General features: G+C 59.1%; 7 protein-coding genes across 7 annotated transcripts; 4 read left to right on the top strand and 3 right to left on the bottom strand.

The window, feature by feature from the left end:
- Positions 1-281: 281 nt before the first annotated feature.
- BXZ73DRAFT_42192 (carboxylesterase) lies at positions 282-2,475 on the bottom strand (the record flags this gene model as incomplete). Its single annotated transcript, XM_048018905.1, has 5 exons — positions 282-1,654; positions 1,708-1,796; positions 1,869-1,970; positions 2,029-2,208; positions 2,264-2,475. 5 exons carry the CDS (start codon positions 2,473-2,475, stop codon positions 282-284), a joined length of 1,956 nt encoding a protein of 651 aa, XP_047880810.1.
- A 2,516-nt stretch (positions 2,476-4,991) lies between these two features.
- BXZ73DRAFT_88287 (signal recognition particle SRP19 subunit) lies at positions 4,992-6,177 on the bottom strand (the record flags this gene model as incomplete). The annotated part of the gene is made up of 4 exons (XM_048024886.1): positions 4,992-5,401; positions 5,568-5,815; positions 5,903-6,038; positions 6,063-6,177. 4 exons carry the CDS (start codon positions 6,175-6,177, stop codon positions 4,992-4,994), a joined length of 909 nt encoding a protein of 302 aa, XP_047880809.1.
- A 2,715-nt stretch (positions 6,178-8,892) lies between these two features.
- Positions 8,893-9,464, top strand: BXZ73DRAFT_98297 (uncharacterized protein; the record flags this gene model as incomplete). The annotated part of the gene is made up of 2 exons (XM_048027651.1): positions 8,893-8,932; positions 8,983-9,464. 2 exons carry the CDS (start codon positions 8,893-8,895, stop codon positions 9,462-9,464), a joined length of 522 nt encoding a protein of 173 aa, XP_047880808.1.
- A 2,232-nt stretch (positions 9,465-11,696) lies between these two features.
- On the top strand, positions 11,697-16,279 carry BXZ73DRAFT_88285 (uncharacterized protein; the record flags this gene model as incomplete). Its single annotated transcript, XM_048024885.1, has 10 exons — positions 11,697-11,869; positions 12,036-12,617; positions 12,715-12,784; positions 12,809-13,306; positions 13,355-14,566; positions 14,616-14,699; positions 14,741-14,863; positions 14,917-15,302; positions 15,352-15,553; positions 15,668-16,279. The coding sequence occupies 10 exons, from the start codon at positions 11,697-11,699 to the stop codon at positions 16,277-16,279; spliced, it is 3,942 nt and encodes a 1,313-aa protein (XP_047880807.1).
- Positions 16,280-16,765: 486 nt separating this feature from the next.
- Positions 16,766-18,427, top strand: BXZ73DRAFT_42262 (translation initiation factor eIF4e; the record flags this gene model as incomplete). Its single annotated transcript, XM_048018924.1, has 3 exons — positions 16,766-17,322; positions 17,609-18,137; positions 18,203-18,427. The coding sequence occupies 3 exons, from the start codon at positions 16,766-16,768 to the stop codon at positions 18,425-18,427; spliced, it is 1,311 nt and encodes a 436-aa protein (XP_047880806.1).
- A 976-nt stretch (positions 18,428-19,403) lies between these two features.
- BXZ73DRAFT_88283 (glycoside hydrolase) lies at positions 19,404-20,916 on the top strand (the record flags this gene model as incomplete). The annotated part of the gene is made up of 3 exons (XM_048024884.1): positions 19,404-19,615; positions 19,670-19,757; positions 19,921-20,916. 3 exons carry the CDS (start codon positions 19,404-19,406, stop codon positions 20,914-20,916), a joined length of 1,296 nt encoding a protein of 431 aa, XP_047880805.1.
- A 1,252-nt stretch (positions 20,917-22,168) lies between these two features.
- On the bottom strand, positions 22,169-23,024 carry BXZ73DRAFT_42220 (uncharacterized protein; the record flags this gene model as incomplete). Its single annotated transcript, XM_048018914.1, has 2 exons — positions 22,169-22,231; positions 22,293-23,024. 2 exons carry the CDS (start codon positions 23,022-23,024, stop codon positions 22,169-22,171), a joined length of 795 nt encoding a protein of 264 aa, XP_047880804.1.
- Between the last annotated feature and the right edge of the window lie 1,414 nt (positions 23,025-24,438).

The raw sequence follows: 24,438 nt of genomic DNA, 5'->3' as shown, positions 1-24,438 counted from the left end.
AGCGCCCTTCTTGCGCGTCCACAATGCTTGCAGTGTGCATGGAATAGAACGGCGCGGTGTCGTATCAGGTAGGGGCGAATGGCTCCGGTATAGCATTACACAAAAATAACATAGTTGACAACAAAGGCGACGAGCAACCGCCGACAGCACTAGGGCGACATAGAGATAGTACGTGATACATGTGTGGATTAGATCAGATGCAGCATGCAAAGCGTTCCTCAAAACCCAGATAAAACATAAGGAGAAACACGGGCCGGAACATAGAGGGCCCGTCACGGCGATCACCACCTCGACGTCCTCGTTTCCGCAGGAGGCCCATTGCACAGCTCCTGCCCGAGCTTCTGTACGACCGCGAGCCCAAGTGGTGCCAGGGCTTCGCGCCAGACACCGACGCGCCGACGGGCGCGGAAGATCTTCGAGCTGCGCTCGCCGGTCTCGCCCTCAGGCCCGAAGACGAAAACGCGGTCCGCGCGCCACGGCGCTTCCCCATACGCGAATGCCAGCCACCGCTCCTGGATGGCTGCGCGCACACGCGCGTATGTCCAGTCGTCGACGACCGGCAGCGCCCATTCCGCGTCGTAGGTGTACGTCTGCGGGTCGGAGAGGTCGCGCGGCGCTTTCGGGGAGCAGTCCGAGCCGGAGGAGTCAGACGCAGGCGATGAGGGCGATGAGTCGAGTGAGTTGTCGTCGTCCGAGAAGTATCCGCCGTCTTCCCGAAACTCCGAATTGCGGTCGTACGAGGAAGTAGGCAGTTCCGGGAGGGGGACATTGTCGAAGAGATACATGAGGTCCACCGCGTGGTGCGGTACTCCGCGCGAGGGCCCCTCCTGGTCGAAGACGTACCGCCACACGCCTTGTCCACCCCGCGTGGCCGCAAGGCCTGAGGCAACGAGTTCGGTCGGCCACGCGAAGCGTGCGTCGTTGATGAGCTCGAGGATGCGGTCCGCGAGCTCGTCGGCAGGCGTCGCCGCGCTGATGTCGTACATGCGGAGGAGCGTGCTTGCCTTGTTGAGCGACTGGCAGATCGCGCGAATGCGTTTCACCGCGCCCGTTGCACCCCAACGCGAAGCGGGCTGGGACCATAGAAGGGACTCGGCACCACAGTCGCCAATGAGGATGGGCTGGTGATACTGTGAGGGATGCGGGAGCCGAGGGCGTGAACGCGAACGCATCCGATAGGCCTTGATACTTGAGGGTACCTTGAGGTGATGTGACTGCCCGCCGACCTCGTTGTGTCCCGGAAGCGTTTCGGAATCCGCAGGCGCGGCGTAATCTTCGGGAACAAGAGAGCCGGTGAAAGAGGACTTGAAGAAGACTCCGTCGTTGATAGCACGAACACTTTCGCCGAGGACCACAAGCTTCTCCGGGTCGGCTTGTCGCATGTCCTCGAGGGAGTTGATGCGAACGGTCGACAGCGTCCTGTTGAGTTGCCAGCCAGCAGAGTGGACAGTGGGGACATCCAAGTCGACGATTAGACTTTGAATGATAGAGCGCTGGAAGAGCGGGGCCTTCTCGTTAGCAGCAGAGTGCAGGTGGCAGAGGATGTCGCCAGCGCCGGTAGACTCGCCGAACAGCGTGATGTTGTTGGGATCGCCGCCGAAAGGTCCGATGAAACGATGCACCCATTCCATGGCACGACGCTGGTCACGAAGGCCTGGACCCCCGGAACTTAGCCAGTGGAGTGAGAGAAGAATGCGTCCGGCTTACCGTAGTTTCCCACACCTTCGTCACCAGCAGCCTGGTTGTCCGCCAACAAGGCTGGGCTCGCCGCGAACCCAAGGAGGCCGAGGCGGAAGCTAGACATAGAGTCTCAGCCTCCGGAGAGGAGGACGTAACACAAACGAGAAGCATAGCAGAGGAAGACGTACTTGATGGACACCACGACAACAGGCTTGCCAAATTGGATGCCCTTCTGAACAAGCGGACCAGCGTCGTACACCCAGTTTGAGCCCGAACCGCGATTCCCGCCACTGACGACAACACCCGTGAGCTCAAGGCCGCAGGAAACAATGAGGCAAGATGACGAACCCATGTATCCAAAGCATCACAGGCAAGCGGGAGTCGGCATTTGCATCGGCGGGGCAAGTGATATTAAGGTTGAGGCACTCGAACTCGGAATGCGTGAGACGCTGGTCGGGGAGGCAGTCCTCCTTCAGATTGAAGAGCTCTTCCTCGACGGTTTTGTAGTTTGGTTGCGGACAAATCGGTCTAACGAGATACAGTCAGTGGCTAATACCAGAGATACATGTCGCGTGACGCGTACCCGTAGTGCGAGCAGTCAGTTTGGGGAGGGTATAATTTGCATAGCGTAGATTGACGAAAGCGGGCGGGTATTGAAGCGTACTTGATACCGAGATACTGATGAACAGGGGCTTCGAGAGTCGAGACTGGGTGAACGACGCCCGTGAAGATAGTTCCGAGGCCTTCGTGGAGGACGACGGGTTCCGGGTCGTTGGAAAGGATTTTGGCGATCATGGTGGAAAGCGCGTAGACGGGGCCAGGACGGGAAGGTCTGCCGCAGATGCACGAGAGTGAGTGCGAGTGCGGGAGAGCAGGGTAGCGGGCGGAGGTGGTCCGGGGCGGGGCGAGGGGGCGAGGCTTTGTAGTAATGCATCTGTAGGCGGTCGATGGAGCGTTTTGGGCGAGGAGCTGCAAGAATCTGCTGGCCTGTACCCAAAGAGGCAAGTGTGCACAGCCAGGGATTGAGCGCAGCCCAAAAGGTTGACGGCGATCGCCGGGGGAAGGGGGAAAACATTGCACAACAGCGCACCGGACATCCGGAGAATGTACTCGTTCATGGGAGCAGGCCGCGGTCACGTCCAGGCGTCATCCATGTCATACTTGACATCAGATGCCCCCGCCCGGTCTTTCCGAGTTCACCCGACGCCCATTCAAATGGCGGGAACGGAGCGGACCACGATGGCGCCTGCGCAGTTCTAGACCGCAAGAGAAAAGAAGTCAAGAAATGTGGAAAGGACACGACAACCAACGCACCTCGTCGGCGTGTGTTGGAGACCACCAGGACTACGCTCGGATCCCGGGCCCCTCGTTCCAGGAGGTGTCACTGACGTGTCACCAGTGAGTCTTCGGGGTGGGACGACGGGCGAAGGACGTAAATGACGACTGCATTGCGGACCTGTCACCTTCTGATACGCCCAATGCGGACTGAAGATTTCCACTTCAGCCCCCATTGGGCAACGTTAGTCGCCTTTCGGCGCAGCCGTGCAGCCGCTGCAGAACAACTGCGAGTGCATACAACCATTGGTAGCATGCAAGGATATGCCCGTATCCTGGCGCGAAAACCACAAGACCTCAGCGAACCTTCACGCACACCTATGCACGACAACAACGGGCGCAGTGAGGTGTGACGTAATGCATTCGCATATGAAGTGCTATGTGACTGGACCTAATAAGCATGATTACATGCATTAGCGAAGAAGACGACTCACAGGCTACATACTGCAGTCCCGCTTGGTGTGAAAGCAACAGGGAAGGAAATGTGTGGCTCCTCAAGACCACGAGGATCCCGCGACGATCGTGATCAACGCAAAGGCAGACCCTCCGTCTGAATTAGCCGACGGCTATACGTGCCTGCGCCCAACAGAAAGGTGACTGTATGCTATGTATAAGTACGGGATCAGCGATGCGACGAAAACGGGCAATAGAAGAGCTCTCACGAACAGCGGGGAACACTCTGGCATTCTCGACCGTGCTCCAACCCATTGAAAGAACTGACTCCTCTTCTCACCCCGCACCCCTAGCCTCCACTGGATTTCGTCCCGCAAAGGCGCAAACCAGAACGGGATCGCCGGGCGAGGGGTGTGCCGTGCGTGGCCGCGAGCCCAGCTTCTCAGCGAGACAAGTCCGCAGAGCGAAGCCGCCGGCGACAATCCCGGACCGGAGAAGCGTCGGGTGGTCTAGTAACGCGAAGCGGAAGACGCACAGCGCCTGCAGAGTTGCCAGACAGCCGCCATCGGATGGGAAGTTGGACGAGACAAGAGCTCGAGCGTGGACCGTGCGCGTAGGGTTATATGCCGTGCGGTATGGCCACCCCAGTTACGTCGCCGTCCTTCGCCCATGTTGGCTTGCGATTTGGGGTGGGTTGCTGGGCCGGTGAGTTGACTGTATGCGGCAAGTCCGTGCGAGAGAGCACGGACATTCGGCGGCCTGAGTGGAGCGGGGTTGCTTCTCAGATGTTATCGAACGCCGGCTGTTTGGTTCGAGAGCAGGGAGGACGGGACTGGCGTGGTTTGAGAGGGTGCACAGGACCGCGGCCATTGTAAGACAAGGCGTAGATGAAGGCGAAGGGGTGGACAGATCATGGCACCGAGGCAGAGGAAAGCGGGCGGCTGGATGAGAGGCCCGAGGAAGGTTCGGGGGTCGGCAAGCACGGATCGCCCGCCGAAGTGGTCGCGCGCACGCGAGCGGGCCGCACTCAGCCTCACCCTCGTCAACAGCGACAACGAGGAGGAGGATGTGGGCATGGTGGGGGTAAGAAAACAAGATGGGTGCATCGGATATGCGCCCGACGGCCATCGATGGACTGCAACGGCCATTGCATGTCTCACGGCGAGCCGTCTCGGCACGGAGCAGCTTTGCGAACGATAACACTAGCACCTGGTGTGGCCACATCCCGTTTTTGATGTCTGCGTCCCACTGACTCAGGTTAATCGAGGCCATTCGTAGAGAGTGTGCGCAATAAGAATGTATTGGTTGGACGGGCGCAGCCTCGAGCTTGACTCATAACGCGTGCGATGAAAGCGAAGTAAGAATGAATTATTGACAGTCAGCCCAAGACCATGCATCGAGCCAACTGTCTGCGGTGCCTTTGCCCTGACTTCGGGTGCCTTCATGAAACAATGGGTTCAGCCATCTCGTGGTAGCTGGGACATTACATTTATTGGACGATTCTATAACGTACATACGCACAACTCCGGATCCACTCCGTAGGCCGCGGATATGACGTCCAGCTCCTGCCCACAACAACCTCCTTATCCTCGAACGCGTATCACTTTCCGTTTCCCCTTCCCACCTGCTGCAGCACCACCCGCCGCCGGTGCCGCCTCTTGCGCGGTCATGCCCGCCTTCACCGTGTCGATGAGCACCCCAGACGGGAGCGCAGGCGAATACGGGGACACGCGGCTCGTCAACTGTGGCCACGGCTGCGGGGGCGACGGCACCTTTTGTCTCCGTTTCAACCCCGCAGGGGATGGTGAGATGGTGGTATTTGACACCGACGCTGACTTCTTCGCGGGCGCGGGCTGCTTGCCCTTCACCGGGGTCGCAGGAGCGGGGGGCTCCTCCGCCTGTGGGACCAGGTCGGTACCGTATGGGGGCTTGGGGATGGTGTCCGGCTTCAGCATCTGGATCTGGACCGAGATCATCTCCAGCAACTGCTTCTCTGTGGCCGCAAACGAGAATAAGTCCAGCAGCACTCGCCCAACACGAGATCGCACCCCGCCAGCCGTCGGAGGCACGCAACACCACCAACCGAGCACGACAGCATCCCCAAGGAGCACCGGGCAAGGAAAGAGGGAAGGACGGGCAACGGAAGGACGTGGACGTACTGCTCTTGATCGCCGGGTTCACGAGCTTGCCGTCTTTCTTCCACTGCACGCGCACCCGCCCCGGGTTCTCCCAGTCGCGCGGGTGCGCCTTGTGCACCTCGTGCAGCGTCCCGAGCCCGAGCCGGTTCGTCGCGTCCGCGATGTCCTTGCTGAGCGGCCACCACACGCTCTTCGCGCGCGCGATCCGCCGCTCGCCCCGCCCGCACGGCCGCTTCGCGTCGATGTAGATCGGGTAGATGCACGTCCACCTAGATCGCGGGTCGGGTCAGCACGCACATGAACGCGGACAGCCGGGGATTTTTAACGTAATGGACACAAGCAGGGGCAAGACGTACTTCTTGTATGGGGTGATGTCGGTGACCTGGTGCGCGCCGTCTGCGCCGCGGAACTGGGGCAAAGACGGCGACGCGGGGCCGGCGGTGGGTCCCCGGAGCATGGGGGCGCCGTCCTCATCGTCGTCCTCATCATCATCTTCGTCGTCGTCTGTATCAGAACCGAGGCGCTCGAGGATCGCCCCGCGCGTGCCAGTGTTGGGGAGGGGTTGGCTGGGAAGAGGGAGGTCGGTGTCGTCGTCGAACTCCTCTTCTACGAGTGCGGCACGGCGAGACATGGCTGTGGCAGGCGGAAACAGGGCTCAAAGGGCGCGAAAGGCGAGAGAGGTGAGAGGTGAGTGAGTGGCTGGACGGTTGAAGTGGATGCAGCGACAGCGGTGGTGGGAAGATGGCGTCCAGGTCGACGCGGACGGCGTTCGGACGAGAAGCGCTGGTTTTCACTTTCGCACCAACCTCGTCCATGTAACTTGTCAGGCCTTCAGGTCTACAACTCGTAGCTTTGGCTCGCGACCGCTATCAACTCTTCAAAGGTGCTTATGCGCTTCTCTTTGATTTTGAGTTCGCTTACCGGACGGTGCATTCGGTATGTTGTTGTTGTTGTATTCCCGTTTAACGCCCTTCAGGGCCGAGCCCTATGGTAATTCGGTATGTTGTTATCCTACCTGAGCGCTTTTGGGAACGAATCGCTGACTCGAGTTGTAGTGATATCTGCCTGAGGGGCCATATCAGCAAGTAAAAAAGCCTATCCTTCCACCGTAATCGACTGCAGTTGAGGGATGACTCTGTGCTTTATGTGCTGGATATCCCAAGTCTAGATCTCGAAAGGTTGCTACCTGTTGACCAATGCACGAAAGGCTATCAGGAGTTCCATACAGCGACTGCACGTGGTCCCCCAGAGGTGCGTTGAGCCTTCGTCTCTGCTCTATATATACCTAAACTCGCAACGCAAGTTACACGTGTTGACTGAACACATGAACTAATTGTACCTAAGTCGCTGTCTTTCACAGTTCGATATATGTATGCTCACGGTGAGCATTGAAACTGCACACAGCATTTCAGCAAGCATATCTTAAAAGCCTGCGTCCTTCGTGAGCTAAGGTTCTACTGCAACAGTTTACAAGCTCCAGTAAGTTTCAAGTGGGAGGTCTGCCTACCAGCAAGTGCTTGCAACCCATCAGCGATAGATGGCAACCCCTGTTGATCGTCACATATCCGAATCTGAGAAACCGACCTGTATGTCATCTCGTGTTACTCCATCTGGCACAAGAGGCGCGGTTCTTCTGGAGTGAGCTGCGATGGCGTCTACGTACAGTGCCACTATTCGAACACCTGCCATACAAGACTTTCAAGGCCTCCGTGAGTACTCTCTAATGTCTCAGGTTGTTCGTCTCGTAACGAGTGTATCGCAATAGGCTCCTGTCAAGTTTTGTGGCTGAGGTTTCATATGTCAGACACACTCCTCCGCAACCGGGGATCTTCAAGTATTCACGGCGGCCTTCACCGACGTTTCCAGGCAGTTCTCTGATGATCAGTGCCTCTACGGGCCTGCCGCGCGCACCACCACGGTCTCAAGATCTCGAGACTCGTGCACATCGATGCCACAATTCGGATCATTTCATGGTGCGCCGCCTCCGCGTGGATGGAAGGAGATGGGGGAGGTGGTGCGCGCGGCAGTCGTCGGGGGCACCGCACGCTCTCAGCGCTCGGGAAAGCTCGGACACTGGATTGGACCGCACAGTCCGCGCCGAAAGATGCGCCGCGCAGGGTGCGTTGGGCGAGCGCATCTTGCTGCGAATTGCCAAGGAAATCCTGCGGCCTGCCTGTATAGCGGATACACAGGTTCAACGGCGACCGTGTCCAGGAGACCCATCGGCTTCTGCCTGTTCGGACACTCAGCTCGAATCCCCTTGAATCTAATCCGTGATCATAGTGCCAAGCCTCCCCTTGGGTCTGTCACGAGGCACCCCTTGGATAGATGATGTATCTTCGAGGCGCGGGTGTCGTTTTCACGACAAAACAATGCAGCGCCAAACATATCTGCCATTTAGCAGTGGTCAAGTCGTGGCCGATCGTGAAGCGAAACCCTCCTTTGTCGCTGTCGCACCGGCGGCCTTGCATGTTCTCGGACAGCGCGAAGGCGCTCCCGCATGTGGGCGTCGCCGGAAGTAGTGATGTGGCCGTCAGTCATCATGATCCAAAAACATGGTAGAGCTTTTTGCAGGCGTTGCACGGTGATACAAGACGGGCTTTAGCGTTGATTATTTGCTCTGGGGCAGCGCCAACACGCGCCAACTATGCAGCGGATCGCCACAAGGCTGGGACGTCGGGCAGACTCCCCGCCTTGGGACTGCTTCACCTGCTCGGCATCATCGACATCTTCCGTCGGAGCCCAGTCGGACCCGGTCCGGGAGCCCATCGCAAATGATGATAGCGCTAGCCGCAAGTGGGTGCAACCGTATCTCGCTTCCCTGAGCTTATTTTTTCCCCTTGTTGTTCGGAGGCGGGTTGTTCTCAAGCAGGCGATGTTGCTTTGAGGCCAGCTCGACGGGCACCGGACTTTGTTCTCAGGTGCATGCGGACAGCTCCCCAGAGTTGGAGATCACATCGTGAGCCTAAACAGGCCGAAACCCTTCTCTCTCACCCTCGTTACTGATCGCATCGCCCCGAGTCAAGCGCGGAGGAGGCCTTGCCGAGCGCGTCATGTCCGCTGGCGGATCATGTGGAACCGTGCCGCCCGGCGTGGTCCCTTGTGGTCCATGTGCGCCCGCGCTGTATAAAAGGCCGCAATCCCTCCGCCAGAAGTCCTCATTCCCCTTCTCCCCAACCTTCTCTTGTTCTAACAGGCTGTGCCTGGTCTCCTGCTTGCCACTCCATTTCCTTTTGACGAGTTCTTACACGACATCTCTCCCTAACGTGAGCCTTTTCTGTGCTCCCTGGTTTCGACTGCATGCTAATGATGTTCCTTCCACGCAGAACCCCACACTCCTTCAATCATGAAGTTCTCCGTCATCATCGCTCTTGCTCTCGTTAACAGTGAGTTCTTTATTTCGTCAAATTGGTGCTTTGCCTAACATATCTTCCAGTCGCCGCGGCATCCTTCATCCCCCGCGTTCCGGCTGGCACCCAGTTCATCACTGGCCCTTGCTCTTCCGACGCCGACTGCGCCTCCTCGTGCTGCGGCTTCAAGTCCGGCAAGTGCGCTGGCCCCGTCATCGCCCAGGAGCGTGACGGTGGTTGCGGGTTCGGTGACGCCCAGCCCAACGACATCGCCGCCCAGGCATTCCGCAACGGCCAGTCCGCTGCCGCCGCCCCTGCCGCCCCCGCCGCTCCTGCCACTGGCACCGGCAGTGGCAAGCCCCCCGGCACCCAGTTCATCACTGGCGCGTGCGGGTCCGACGCCGACTGCGCCTCCTCGTGCTGTGGCTTCAAGTCCGGCAAGTGCGCGGGCCCCGTCATCGCCCAGACGCGCGACGGCGGCTGCGGGTTCGGCGACGCCCAGCCCAACGACCGTGCCGCCCAGGCGTTCCGCAACGGCCAGGCCAAGCGTGGGCTCCCCACCTACTAGGGTGTTGAGAACTTTATGACAGTTACGGTTGTACAGCTTGACGCTGACGTTGTCGAGATAGTGGAGTAATTTATTGCAAGCAGTGTAGATAGGAATACAAGAAGGTCCTTTTATGTCTGACATTCTGTGTGCGCGTGCTCGACTCTTGATGCGGAACTGGATGACGGTCCGTAAGCTAGACTGCTCTTACTAGACCCGTAAATGCAATTCCTGGGCTTTAAGCGAGGCTAAGCGACGAGAGACATCTCTGGCGTCAAGACGGCGTCAACGGAGTGCCTCCACCGCGCGGAGACCTTAGGGCCTGGTCGGCTGTCCGTGGGATGGGCTGGGTCCCCCGCCAAAATGATCCCGCAGCACGATGGGCTGTGGGCTCGCGATAGACGCCCCTCGAGCCCATCCCGCCGTGGGCTCGGACGCCTCCGGGCCGTGGGCGGATGGGCATACTGATGGGCGCTTTTCCCGTCACGCCATTTCCCTGCTCCCCGTGCCCGCAATGCCCATCTCCCCCTCTCTGCTTACTGCTTGCTCCCTTCCCCTCCCTCTATTTTCTGTCTTTACACACAGTTTCCCTCTAATAGTCACAACTACACTCATTCACCAGAGCTATCTCTATTATTCAAGCCACCTGATTACCATTAGGAGATATGCTTGATAACTCCCCTGGCACATTGCCTCCCCAATCCTCTGTTGGTTGCCCTCTGCCACTCTGCAGTGATCTTGAACTGTTTACGGGATGGATCGGAGGGTGCTCAGGGTGGATGTGTCGCACTTGAGCTCCTTTGGGCACTGGAGACATGCAGACACACAGTGTATGCACAGTAGATGGTGGTGCATAGAAGCAAACACATACTAGTGTACAGTACAGGCGGTAGCGAGCACATACCTGCACGATTACCTAAGCGAGAGGCGGGGTTGCATCAGGCTCCGATAGGGGGACAATTCACACTGGAAATAAGGGCAGCCTTACAGGTCATAGCTCACATTTTCTCACGCATCCAATGAGCTGTTGGGACAGGCCGAAGGAGTTCACACATGAGGGAGGTGGATTGCCGTCCACGGAACTGCGCAAGCGCGCGGTGTCACCGTTCGTGATGGGGAGTGACCCGGGGTGACGCCCAGTGACGCGGATGCCAGCGAAAGCCCGATGGGCTCGGGATGGGCCGTCGGCCGTCTCGGCCCCAGGCGAGCCCATCCCACAGCCCATCCCACGGGCAGCCGACCAGGCCCTTAGCCAGACCTCATGGAGGTCCGTTGAGGTCCAGTCGTCGATTTGTCAGCGCCAATAATGGTCCACATCACTACCTCCCGTCCGAAATAGGCCTTCAGGAGGCCTCTACAGCTTTTCGGGAGGCTTGTTTGCTCTGCGAGGGGGGTGCCGACCCCTCCAAAGAGTTTAGGGCGCTTGTTATTCCAGCAGCCACAGTGAGATCCTCGGGTATCACTTTCTCGTCGGCATCTCGGCGGAACTGCCCTTTCGAGCGGTCTAGAGAACTACGGAGCGTCCGTAGTTCCGTAGTTCCTGACAGAACGTCATCCACTCATGAGCAGAACAGAGTATATTGTTTGTTGATCTTCATGGGTTGTAAGTGTAGGCTTCAGCGGAAGCAATTTAAAGGACTGGACTTGAGCGTTTAACCACGAGAACAGCAGAGCTTTGACTACTTCAAGGGGTCCTAACTGGCGAGTTGTCAGAGACGGACTTTGAGAGGGAGAGGGAGAGGAGAGCCAGGGATCCATGATACATATAAACCGTCTACACTTTAACTTCGGCCAGAGGCGATGTTACTGCCAGCCGGTAGATTTAGAGACCAGTCCGATCACGTGGAAGTAAATCTGTGACGATGACAAAGTAACAAGTAACATCGCCGGAGCGGCGATCGCGCTGCCCTCAGCCACCGCGACGTCTTCGCTCAACTACTCCCATCGTGTACCCATCTCCTCCCCACCCCACCGGCTCCTTTGACTCGCGAGAGATTGGGGAATTCGACACAGGTATATTTAGTTGCCTTCCGTGCTCTCAATTGTCACCAAATAATCCGACCACAGAGTTCTCTCCCAACTCGCGTTCCGTCACTAGCGATGGAGAAGGACAACACCTTGCTGTCGGACGGCAGAGGCCACCGTGGCACCCCCCTGACGCGTAGTCGGCCGGCTACACCCCGCGTTCCGCTACCTCCCGTGTCGACCGACCTCGACCACGTACTGGACAACCCCCACGATCCTCATGGCAGCATGGACCCCGGGCCGCTGTCCGCAGGCTCTCCCGAGCAATCAGCAAGCTCCGACAGGCCACTAAACGTGAGCGACGCGCTCAGCTACCTCGACTCTGTCAAGGCGCAGTTCTCGGAGCAGCCGGAGGTCTACAACAAGTTCCTGGATATCATGAAGGATTTCAAGAGTCAATAGTGAGTCGTTCTTTACTGGTACATCGCATCCAAACGGTGGCAATCGAAGAGACGCTGCGTTGCACGGTACAGTCTCATTACTGGGCGCGGACTCGAGTCGCTACTTCATTGCTCTTCCTTGTGTCCCGTCTCGATGAACTTGGTCCTTACATCCTCGTTTCCGCAGCATCGACACGCCCGGGGTCATTGAACGCGTGTCAAACCTCTTTCACGGTCATCCTGCGCTTATCCAGGGGTTCAACACCTTTTTGCCCGCCGGCTATCGCATCGAAACCGGCGACAATGCAGACCCCAACTACATCACCGTCACCACTCCTGCTGGCACCACCACGCAAGCGACCAACGCCGCATTCAAGTACTCTGGCGTCGGCAACCGACCTCCGACCGAGAAGAAGTACGCGCAGGACTCCGTCCCGGCCGTTTCGCAGGAGACTTTGAAGCCCGCCCTTGAGTTCATGGCCAAGATCCGATCCAAGTACCCCAATCAGCCCGAAGTCTACAACCAGTTCCTGTCGCTACTCATGGAGACGGCAGATCTCGCTACTCAACGGTCGAGCAAGGACATCCGGGGGATGGAGTCGTGGTCGGTCGCATGCCTCTCCGCCAAGTGGCCGCAAGAGCACGACCTGATTCATCGCATCATGGACCTGTTCCGTGAACACACCGACATCATGCGCGACTTTGTCCAGTTTCTCCCCGACGAGCAGATGAAGCAGGACGAACTCGTGCGAATCGCGGAGCTGGAACGGTCACGGAGGCCAAATGACGAGAAGAGGACAAAGCGGAGTGGGGGCGATGTGCATGGCTCGGGTTCGACCAGCGGGCAGTTGAAGCGGAAGCGGAAGGAGAAAGAGAAGAGAAGGAAACACCTCCCGTCAAAGCGTCGAGCACAAAGGTACGGATAAGCTTGTTCCGGTAGATACGGTGGCTCAAAGGAAGGAGCAGAAAGCGAAGACGCGTACACAAAGCGAAGGCCCTTCTCCCGCCCTTGCACAACGTCAAGCTGCTCCCCCTGCTTCACCCGCTCGCGCACCCCCGCAACCCCCGCCTCCGCAAAACTTCTACCCGCACCATCAGCAAGGTCCCGCAGGCATGGCCGGTCCAGGACAACCGTCTTCCACCGCTCGTCCTCCCAACGATTTCTTTGAACGCGTCAAGGCTTTCCTAGACCCTCCGACGTACAATGAGTTCCTCAAGCTGATCAACCTCTTTACCCAAGACATCATCAATTCCACCCGACTGGTGCGGGAAGCACGCACATTCCTCGGCGAGACGGAATACGTGATGATGCTCAAGGACATTCTCGGCTGGGATGTGAACAAAGAACGCATGGCTGTCCAAGAAGAGACCTGGACGAGACCCATGGGCGTCTTGGACCGCCCCAACCGGAATCAGCTTCATCTGCGATACGGTAGCTACCGGAAACTCCCTGACCATGTGAGTGCTACGGATCTGTTTTTGAGTTCGCTCTGATCATTAGTGCAGGAGGTCAATGTCCAATGCTCCGGGCGCGACGAGATGTGCAACTCGGTGTTGAACGATCGATGGATAGCACAACCTACGTTCCCTAGCGAGGACGCCGGGTTCTTCACAGCCAAAAAGAACCAGTACGAAGAAGCCCTGCATCGAAGTGAGGAGGAACGGCACGAATACGACTTCCACGTCGAGGCGATCCACCGCACCATCGCCGTGCTCGAACCGCTACACAACAAGATCGCGACAATGCCCCCTGAAGAGCGCGGCAACTTCAAGCTCAAGGCGAACCTCGGCGGCGTCGGAAAGGCGGTGCACCAGCGGGTGATCAAGAAGATCTATGGGCGGGATATCGGGAATGAGGTGTGGATACAGATGCAGGAGGCCCCCGCAACCGCGATCCCCATCGTACTGCTCCGGCTGAAGCAGAAGCACGAAGAGTGGAAGCGGGCGCAGCGCGAGTGGGACAAGGTCTGGCGCGAGGTCGACGCGCGCAACTACCACAAATCGCTTGACTACCAGGCGGTCACGTTCCGCGCCGAGGACAAGAAGGCGATCACCCAGAAGGCGTTCGTCACCCAGATCGAGGCTGCACGAGACGAGCAGCGCGTCGGCCGCGCGGCGCTCATCGACCCGCTCCTCGCACGCACGCGGCCCCGCCACCAGCTCGAGTTCGTCGTCGACGACCCGTCCGTCCTCCAGGATACGCTCAAGCTCGCCATCTCGTTTCTCGACCGGACTCAGGGCCAGGTTTCGCTCTTCGACCGGCGCAAGATTGAGACGTTCCTGCGCTCATTCGTCCCGCTCTTCTTCATGCTCGATCCCGTCGCGTTTAACGCCGCATTCGTTCCGCATCACGAGACCGTCGACGACGGCGACGGCGAGACGGTCAGCGAGGATGTGGAGATGGCGAGCGTGAATGGCGGCGGCTCATCGTCACGGTCACGGAACAACAAGAAGGGCGCCGGCGCCGGCTCTGGGGACCTGCGCAAGCGGCTTCTCAAGAGCGAACAGGCGAAGTCGAGCCGACGGACTCGCGCGCAGGAAGCTCTGTCCCCATCCCCGTCGCGGCTCACTTCGCCCACGCCCTCCGACGCCATGCAAGTGGACGGAGAGGCGCCCAGAGCGGAGAATGGCGTGGTGCGGATGGAGAAGGTGTCTACCCGGAGAAAGGGCACGTTCTATACGAACACCGCGTTCTATGTGCTGCTTCGTCTACTAGAGGTTAGCTCATTCGCTTCGCGTGCCTCGAACTGCGGCTTACCTTTCACAGCTTCTGTACTCCCGCCTCAACTTGTTTAAGAACTTGACCAAGGAGAAGACTGACCGTAGCAACTACTCGTCGCCGCCCTTCACAGTATCCGCGAGAACATCGAGAAGCTGGCCGACCGCCTCAAGTTTCCTTCGGATCAAGCTGCTTACTTTTACGAACTTATGCTCGAGTCTTGCGAGAAGCTGTTTGACAACGAAGTTGAGCAGACGGACTTTGAGGAAATGCTGCGCTACATGTTTGGTCTCACCGTATGTCGCCTTCTGGAATTCTTATATTGTCTCGTACTTATAATTTTTTGCAGCACGCTTACAAGATGTTCACCATAGATAAGCTCATCGGCGCGCTGATCAAGCAGGTCCAGATTATCCTCTCCGACTCCAAGAGTCAGGACCTTTACGAGCTTCTGCGGAAGGAGCGCGAGATTCCGAGTCCCACCACTCAAGACCTTATCAACTGCCGGCGGAATACCGAACGCGTCCTTGGCCCCGACGAGAACTTGTTCCGCATGGACTGGCTCATGGATGCAAAGACGATGACGATCCAGCTCATCGGCAAGGACGACGACCGCCATGATGATCCCGAAGCGATGACGGAGCGTTGGCAGGCCTACATCGAGTCGTTCGTGTCACATCACTACACCGCTGGGGTGCCGACATCGTCCACGATCAGGAGACCATTCCTCCTTCGGTGAGTGCTTTCTTGCTTGCGCTCATCCTCACGCTCACGTATCGAACAGGACAAAGATTCCTGCCCCGACGGGTGCGATGCCAGATATCATCGCCCGCGGCGGGCTCCAGATCAAGGTCTGCGTGCGCACCTATCGCCTGTTCTTTGTTTCGGGCTCGGAAGACGTCATGTACCGTCTATCGTCGAGCAAGGAGCGGGATGAAGCTCGGAGGCTGGTCGAGGCTCGCAACAAGCGGCGGCAAGAGTGGCTGGTGAGATGCGCCAGTGGAGGGTTTACGGACGAGATGCCGAAGAACACGACCCTGTCGGACACCTTGTCTAAATTGTCAGTGGTATCCGAGGCTCCCTTGGCGAAGCACCCACAGGTCTCTTCCATAGCGGACGGCACGAAGGATGCACCGATCGACGTTGCCATGGACGCGGAGGAGCCTGCGTCGTTGTCATCCCCGACAACGGTCAAAGCGCCTGCGGAAGTCCCTGTTGCAGTGGTTCCAACTGTCGCTGCACCAGAACCTGATATCGCGGACATTCAGATGGAGGATGCGACTTCATCGAGCAGGCCTGCGGTAACGACCTTGGTGGCTCCCAGAGACATGCCTAAGGCCGAATCAGCCCCCAATCGGGACCACATGGAGACACCTCGCCCTTCGGAATCCGCCCCACTTGCATCCACCTCTACTGCCATCGAGCCATTAACACCGGCATTGTCCAACCTCCCTGACACCGCCGCGGATCCATCCACGGTACCTCATCCATCTGCTTTTGCAGCTCCCAGCGCGGCAGAGAAGGCTCCATCACTCCCGTCTGTCCCCTCCGCAAGAACCCTTCCCGAGCTTGGTTCCATCCCTGAGTCAGTAAATGTGCCTTGGACTGCACCTGTGCTCGCGCCCGCACCCACATCAGAGATTGCGTCCGTGCCACTCGGCGCTGGTGACACTGCAGCACCCCCATCGCCTCTTGCCGCACCTCCGTCATGATGTTCCTCATAGTATGTGACATTATATTATTGTCCCCGTCCTCCTTGTCCCCGACTTTTCCGATCTCGACGATGTCGGGATGGTGGGATCTTCATTTTGTTGTATGTGTCGCTTACAGACTACCCGTATAATACACTAGTGTGCCTTATGCGCCTTCGAATGGAATCTGGACTTGTTTTTTTTCGTCTCTGTAACCCTTGTGTGTCTGGCCAGCATTGGCATTCCAAGGCGCAGGTCAAGAGAGAGCTGTGTCCGAAGCCCATGATACAATCACACCGTCCTCGGTTTGGCGCCCATGGAGCCGGTGTCTACCTGTGCTTGTCTGTTCCACCTCCGACCTCGACGACGACGACGTCCTCATCCCGTCCCTTCCCTCCCACCAACCCCCACATATCGATGTCGACGTCTTCAACCCCGCCTCCCACCGACGCCCCCGTGCGCGCACCGACGCCCGGCAGCAAGGCCGACCGTCCCTCCGCGACGCGGATGCCCTCCCTCAACCAGCTCGCGGCGCGCATCAACCTGAACGGCCCCAGCCCCGCCACGGCGGGGAATCGCCCGCGGCTCGCGGCGTCGCTCCTCCGCACGTCGTCCGCCGCGAGCTCGGTGACCACCGCGGACTCGACCGCGGTGCAGCCGCCGAGCAGCCGCTCCGAGAGCCCCGCCCCGCAGGCGCAGAGCAACGGGCGGAGCACCCCGGGCCCGGCCCCCGCGGCGGGCGAGGGCGAGCCGCTGACGGAGGAGAAGGTGGAGGAGCTGAACAAGGAGACTGCCGCGGCGGCGACGGCGACAACGACAAAGGCGGACGAGGCGAAGGACGGGGAGAGCGCGCTGGCGGCGACGAAGGAGGAGAAGCCGAGGCAGAAGATGCCGGTGGGGTACAAGAATATCCCGAGCCTGGACGCGATCACGGCGCGACTGGCGAAGGCGAGGACGCTGTCGGTGGACGGGTCGGCGAAGCCGCCGGAGGCGGAGACGTACGAGGATCCCAAGACTCCTGGGCTGATGATCAAGGCGCCGGAGCACCCCCTCGAGTATACCTGGTGAGTCTTGTCTGCTATGGAGGGTTTTGAGAGGGAATTTTGCGGGTCAGATGGTGTGGTCGTAGCGCATAGCGTCGGTCCCCGTCTGCGGCTGTGCGTTATGAGCCATTTATGCTCGACGTCGGGGCGGGGACTACTAGGCAATGATGTCGTCGTCCATATATGCGTGCTCGACGGGTGCATTGGGAGCACATCTGGACAGTTGAGTCGTTAGCACGGTCCGAAGTGGCTCTCATTGCTCTGGCTTTCTACCCTCGACCACGACGTATTGACCGTGCATCTCCAGGACCATCTTCCATGACACAAAGAACAAAGTGCCGTTTACTCCGGCTACGGCGGTCTCAGACCCTCCGGGTTCAGCACACTACATGGCGCCGGAGTCGGATGAGTACGAGGCCGGTCTGACGGTGATCGGCGAATGCGACACGGTGGAGTCGTTCTGCCGGTACTTCAATTGGCTGAAGCCGCCGTCGAAGCTGGAGCGGAACAGCAACTACCACCTGTTCAAATCGGGCATCAAGCCGATGTGGGAGGACGACGCGAACGCGAACGGTGGCAAGTGGGTGTTGACGATGAAGAACAACCCAGCGCTGCTCGACCGGTGCTGGTCGTGGCTCGCGATGGCGCTCGTGGGTGAAGACCTGGACGAGGGCGACGAGATTTGCGGGGCGGTGGTCAGCCTGCGGAGCAAGGTGGACCGGATACAGCTTTGGACGCGGACGAAGGAGGATGTGGAGAAGATCAACGGGATCGCGCGCAAGATGGTGAAGCTGCTCGACGTCTCGGAGGCGGACGGGATTGGACTCGAGTTCCAGGTGGGTGTATGCGTTCTGTCGCTAATGCAGCATGGATTGACGTCCCCCCGCTCGCTTGGGTGCAGTACAACAACGACGACCGGCCGGTAGCAAACAAGTTTTTGACGATACAGGCGGTCCCTCAGACCTCATATCGGACGTCGTTCCACGGCAAGCCGCCAGGGTTCAGCCCCGTCACAAGCCCTGGCGAAGGCCCGCAAATTGGTGGCCCGGGCCCAGGCGGCGCCTTCGCGGGCTTTGGCGTCGGCGGTGGAGGGGTCCTGGGCTCCGGCTGGAGGGGCAAGCGGTAAGCGTCGGACGTTCGGCGTGCCAGCCGCGCGTGTATTGGGCGGTGGAAATGGAAGAAGCAGCGAACACGAGTGTGCGTACGGAGGATGTAAGTCAGGAAAAGGTGCGGCGGGGATACACATGGTGTGTGTGCGCGTTCCATCTTGCATCTCGCGTCCGCTTCACACGCATGGCGTTGGTGGTCTCTTTGGCGGCGGGCAGCGATTGCTTAGTCTCATGGCGAGTATGAATAATTCACGGGGCGAAACCTGACGAGATGTATACGCTACTGTATTGCGGTCCAACATCATATTTATTAGACTGTACTGTAGCATGAGCGCAACAGAGATACTGGTTTTTGGTTGACCCTATGGCAGTAATAAGTATACAGTACTTCTCGCATCGCCAGTCCTTCGAATCTCAGCTCGGTCCCATGACTTAAGGGAGCGCCCGTGGCCCAGGAGGTGCGACCGCTAGACGCCAAACACCTTGTCTTTCGCCATCTCTCGACTTCGCCCAGAACCACGATCGGCAGCAGCGTCGAGACCGGCCATCACACAATATTTAGGCAGCTTGTGTTTGGCTCCGAGCACACAGCCGAAGGACGGTATTGTGAGAACAGGTCAAGCCATTGTCTTTCTAGCGCCCGGGGCCACGAACAATGGGGGAGCATGCGGCAAGGTGCGTGCACATCCGCCCATCGAAATTTACGCGGCCTCAATTTCGTACGGTCCGCGCCTCGTTTCAGACCTCGGCGTACAAAAGCGCGGCCCTTCCGAGGCCACTTCCCCCATCCTGCCCGCCTCCGCGCGTGCTCCGCTGTCTTCTCTCTCTCGCTCTCTCCTCCACGCTCTCTAGGATCCTCGACTCGTCTCCCGCTCTCGGCTTCCTGACCTGACCTCACGAGCCTTCCTACTCACGCCGCGCCCCATTCTCCCAATGTTGTCACCTCTTCTCTTGCTCGCCGCCATGCCGCTGGCCTCGGTGTGGGCTGCGCCTATGTGCTCCCTTAAGCCCCCTAAGTCTGCCTCCGCTTCCGCTGCGTCCTCCACCGGCACCGCGTCCACCGGCAACAACGCCTCCGGCTCGTCCAACGGGACCCTCCCCGACGACGTCGTCGCGTCTACCTGGTACGCCGGTTGGCACGGGACCGACTTCCCCCCGGACCAGCTCAGCTGGTCCAAGTACACCTCGGTCACCTACTCGTTCGCGTGAGTCTCACATTTGTGCAGTCGCTGCATGTGCGGCACTGACTGTATGCGCAGTGAGACGACCAACGATGTGAACACGCTCTCCCTCGAGGGCTCGAACCCGGACTTGCTCCCTACATTCGTCGGATTGGCGCACCAGAACGTGAGTTTCTCTTCTAGTTCGCGTTTCGCCGTCTCCGAATGGGCTTGTCCTGGGGTTTCGTGTGGGCGGAATACCGCGCGTGCTTCATCCCTGTCGTCGCTCGGAGAATAATGCGAAGGAGTACTTGCACTTTTATCTGCGGATTGCTCACCAATTGCCACAGGGTGTGAAGGCAATGCTCACCGTCGGTGGTTGGTCTGGCTCTCAGTACTTCTCCACCGCCGTGGCTACCGAGGCCAATCGGACCGCATTCGTCAAGACCTGCACGGATCTCATCTCCAAGTACAACCTGGATGGGCTCGATTTCGACTGGGAGTATCCCAACAAGCAGGGCGTGGGCTGCAACACCATCGACGCCGACGACAGCGCCAACTTCCTGTCCTTCCTCCAGGCCCTCCGTACTGAGGTCGGTCAGAACTTCACCATCTCCGCCGCCGCGGGTATCACCCCCTTCGCTGGGACGGACGGCAGCCCGATGTCAGACGTCTCCGCGTTCGCCGAAGTCCTCGACTGGGTCGCGATCATGAACTACGACATCTGGGGTTCCTGGTCAACTTCCGCCGGGCCCAACGCCCCCCTCAACGACACCTGCGCGCCGGCCGCGGATCAACAGGGCTCCGCCGTCTCCGCCGTTGCCGCATGGACCAAAGCTGGCTTCCCCGCTTCACAGCTCGTGCTCGGTGTCGCTTCCTACGGTCATTCCTTCGCCGTCTCCGCATCTAACGCGTTCGCCGGCGCGGACGACACCACCCTCGCCTCCTACCCCGCCTTCGATGCAAGCTCCCAGCCGCTCGGCGACGAGTGGGACGAGGTCGCCCCTGCGGGCAAGGACCAGTGCGGTAACGCGACTCCCGGCGGGCCGTCCGGCATCTGGGACTTCTTCGGCCTCATCGACGGCGGGCTGCTCACCGCCAACGGCACCGCGGCGGACGGCGTCCCGTACCGGTACGACGAGTGCTCGCAGACGCCGTACGTCTACGACGTGAGCCGCAACGCGCTGATCGCGTACGACGACACGACCTCGTTCGCGGCGAAGGGCAATTTCATCAACAACATGGGCATGCTCGGCTTCGCGATGTGGGAGGCCGCGGGCGACAAGGACGACCTCCTCCTCGACGCGATCTCGGACGCGATGGGCATCGTCGACGTGAGTTGCTGATCGATCGACTCCGTTCGTTTCGCGTTTTGCCTTTGTGTCCACTCCCCCTACCCCCCTATCTTATTTTCTTGTTCATGCGTTGTGCCAAGCGCCCCTAGCGGGTATTGGTGTTTATGGGTTTCACGAGTGTTTGACACGCCCTTCATGACCCCCTCACGCATTACCTACTGTATCGCTACACGCACCCTCGATCGCTGTTGCTCCCCCTCATTGGCGTATGTTGTATTGCTATCGGTATTGACCGTGCTCGACGCACAGGCATAGATTAATGTATATCAACCCGATCTCCGCGCGCCCCGAGTTGCGCGCGGCGTTGCTCTCATTCCAGGCTATGTCCGATGGCCAAGACACGATCTACCACGCAAGCAATCATGATATCGCCCGTCTCGCTGGACGATGGGCACGCTCGCCTCGAGCGGGGCTTGGAAGGTGTCCCTATTTGAACGTTGATGGATACCGAAGCCAGGTGCTCATGGTTTACACGCTGTTTAATTATCTTTGTAGCCATCTCCGTGTATTATCAAGAAGTGTGGATCCGCACTCGCGAGCGGATGTCCATGCTGGCAGCGGGCGGATCTCAGTCACGTTCGACCAGAGGCAAACGAGCCTTACCACAAACTTCCGTGCCGTCTCCGAGACCCTGCAGCAGAGGCCGAACTTAAGCACGTCAGGCTGCATGGTGGCCTGGGGGTGTATGGAGGTCGCAACGTGGACCCGCGTTCCTGCTCCTTCGTGGTGAGTGGGAGCACTTACCTCCGTGTTTGCTTCCTGAACTGACGACGATGCACGTATCCTCGTTTCTGACGTCCTATGTCGTTAGTGTGGGTGCTCATTGTTGGCCTTTTTGTTACAGAGCTTCGCTGGCCTGAGTCGTGTTCAACAGATTGGACTCCAAGATGGAGTTCTGGAGGGTAGACGCCAATGTAATGAAGCTCGTGCACGGATGGTCACAGCGGGGAAAGCCAGTAGTGACGGAGATTCCACGTTAGTCGCGTTTGCACGGGACAACGGGACGGTCTCGTTCCATAGCATCAAGGAGTTACGTTCAACCTGAAGTGTAGAGATTAAAAGCGGTAGATACGCAGACGTCCTCACATGCGGGTGGCTTGGGATTCTTCTGTAAGACAAGGTCGAGGGCGCATGTTCACTTGGAATCGATGACAATGCGGTGGTGGGAAGGTTATACAAGGCACATTGGTGGAAAATGGAAAACATGTCGATCGATTAGGTCCAAGACATCTAGACAGCGACCCTATGTACGCAGCCACGCCGTCTTCGCCAGCTTTTTCTGCTTTTTCTGTTCCTTGAACCGATCCTTCGCCCTCGAATCAGTACACTGCAGACGACGGCTACCGCAGCCCCAACGGGAGACTCACCAGGTCCTTCTTGGATGGCCGCTTCCGCTTTTTGCTTTCCTCCTCCTGTGCCTCCTCGAGCTTGCGTTGCTCAACCTCCTGCTCCCACGCATTCACGTCGAAGTAGAACTCGCTCATCCGCTTCGCGCGCTCATACTCGGACAGGTGCGTCGGGTCCCGGCCGTCTGGGCGCGTGAACGCCCCCGTGCGGGAGTTAAACTTGGCCGTGTACGTGCCCGCCCCAGGCGCGCTGCCCGCCGAGGCGAGGGACGGGTCGAGGTGGGCGAGTGCGGGATCGATGCCCTGTGCGGCCGCGGCGGCGTAGATGTCGAAGCCACCTGCGGCCACGGCCGACGACGACGCACCAGCGGTCTCGGCGGTGTCTTGCGCGACGGTGACGGTAGAGGGCCCCGCTTCCGCGGAGGGCTGGAGCGGGTTCGTCCAGGTGGTCTCGTGCGTTACCGAGTTGTAGAAGTAGTACATGTTGTGGGCTGGCGACCAGACCGCCTGCCAGTTCTGGGGCGACGGGGTGGTAGAGCTTGAGGAGGACGCAGATTCGGGAACATCAGCAGGAGTGGTGGTGGAGGTGGGCGCGGGGGAACTGGAGGGGGCCGCGTCCTCGGTGTCGGGTGTATGCGTTTCAGGCGAGTCCTGGAGGGTGACCTGGAGAGTAGGTTCCGAGTCTTCGTGCTGAGACGGCGAGCGAGGTGCGGGGGACGCGGGGGCAGGGACGGGGGACGGTGAACGGGACATGGTCGAGGGTAGGGAGCAAGGCGCTTCGGAGCCGCCGTAGGCCTTGGCACGACGGGCAATGCACAATCTCCGGCCGGGCGGCAAGGCGGATGATATTCGGACGAAATGACCGCTTTTGTCCGGCTAGGCGTCTACATTTCTGATCGGACGATTGTTTAACTGTTTGTCGCATTTCATCCACATTTCAGACAATGGGATAGTTAAACTGTACCGACCGGACGATATGCGGATTATATGAGGATGACAGGAAAATATTCTTCCACATTTCGTCCCAGACAAAAGGCGGATGACAGTGAAAATTTCGTCCGACTTTCGTCCTGGATGAAATGTAGAGGAAATAAAAACCTTCGTCCCGGACGAAATGCGGACAATATAATTGATATCCTCTTTGCGGAAATATGGATGACAGCGGGACTGTCGCCCACGATTTTGCGCTGGTGGTTGATGGATCGCCAGAGACGGACGCGCGCATGTCGCCAGTCGAAGACAATCCCGCGTGGTGTTCATCTCGCGCGTCGAGTTTGTCAAGGTTGACCTAGGGGTGATGGATTGTGGCTAGTCCGACGTCCACCATAGACGTACTCGCGCACATCGCTCGCTCAGTCCTCTGAGAATTACAGCAAGAGACGTCGGGCGTGTGGGGATCGTTCTCCCTCCGACGCGCACGAGACCGAGGTAGACTCGTGCTTGTCGGGGCCCGTGCACGTCGGAGACGTACCCATATGGTGCATGGTAGCTCATCCACTGTCAGAGCAACACACGCGCGAACTCGCCTGCGCTGCTTGCCTCGCGTAGTGATTGCATGGTGTAGCCGTAGCCACTGGGACGTTGTAGTTTCCGGGCGCTGCTGTAGCTTCCGGGCGCTGCTGTAGCTTCCGGGCGCTGCTGTAGCTTCCGGGCGCTGCTGTAGCTTCCGGGCGCTGCCGTAGCTTCCGTATGAGAGCGACGCTGCGTAGCTTCCGGGCGAGGCTACTGTAGCTGCCGGGAGGTCTATATCAATGTAGCTTTGTGGTTGAATACGCATAGCTAGTGCTCGTCAGCCGTCCACAAAGCGCAGCCCGCTCAACCAGCCCGCGCACATCACATGTAGCTACGTGCGATGAGCGCGAGGCAGCGCGAGCTTGGCTGTCTGAGACTATCGGGTGGTCGATGAGCTTCGCGCGCCCAACTCGTTAGTATATTACACGCGGTTGCGACCGTGCGGGGGATAGAACGACCAACGCGTGCAAGCTCATCTACGCCGGATGGTCGCCGAGCACGCTGCGGCCTGCACGCTTACAGGTCCCTCAGCGCTCGCGAATTCGCCTGGGATGCAACGGGTCGCGCGCGAAGGGCTCTTTGAGAGAGAGGGTCTTCTCGCGCGACTCGTCTTTCTCTCACAATGCGATGGTGACTGGGAAGGACAGAGCGACCG

This window comes from Epithele typhae (assembly GCF_022376455.1).
Source record: "Epithele typhae strain CBS 203.58 chromosome Unknown BXZ73scaffold_7, whole genome shotgun sequence".
Classification (NCBI taxonomy): Eukaryota; Fungi; Basidiomycota; class Agaricomycetes; order Polyporales; family Epitheliaceae; genus Epithele; species Epithele typhae.
The sequence above is the reverse complement of the archived record's forward strand: the minus strand, read 5'-3'. Positions and strand labels throughout refer to the sequence as shown.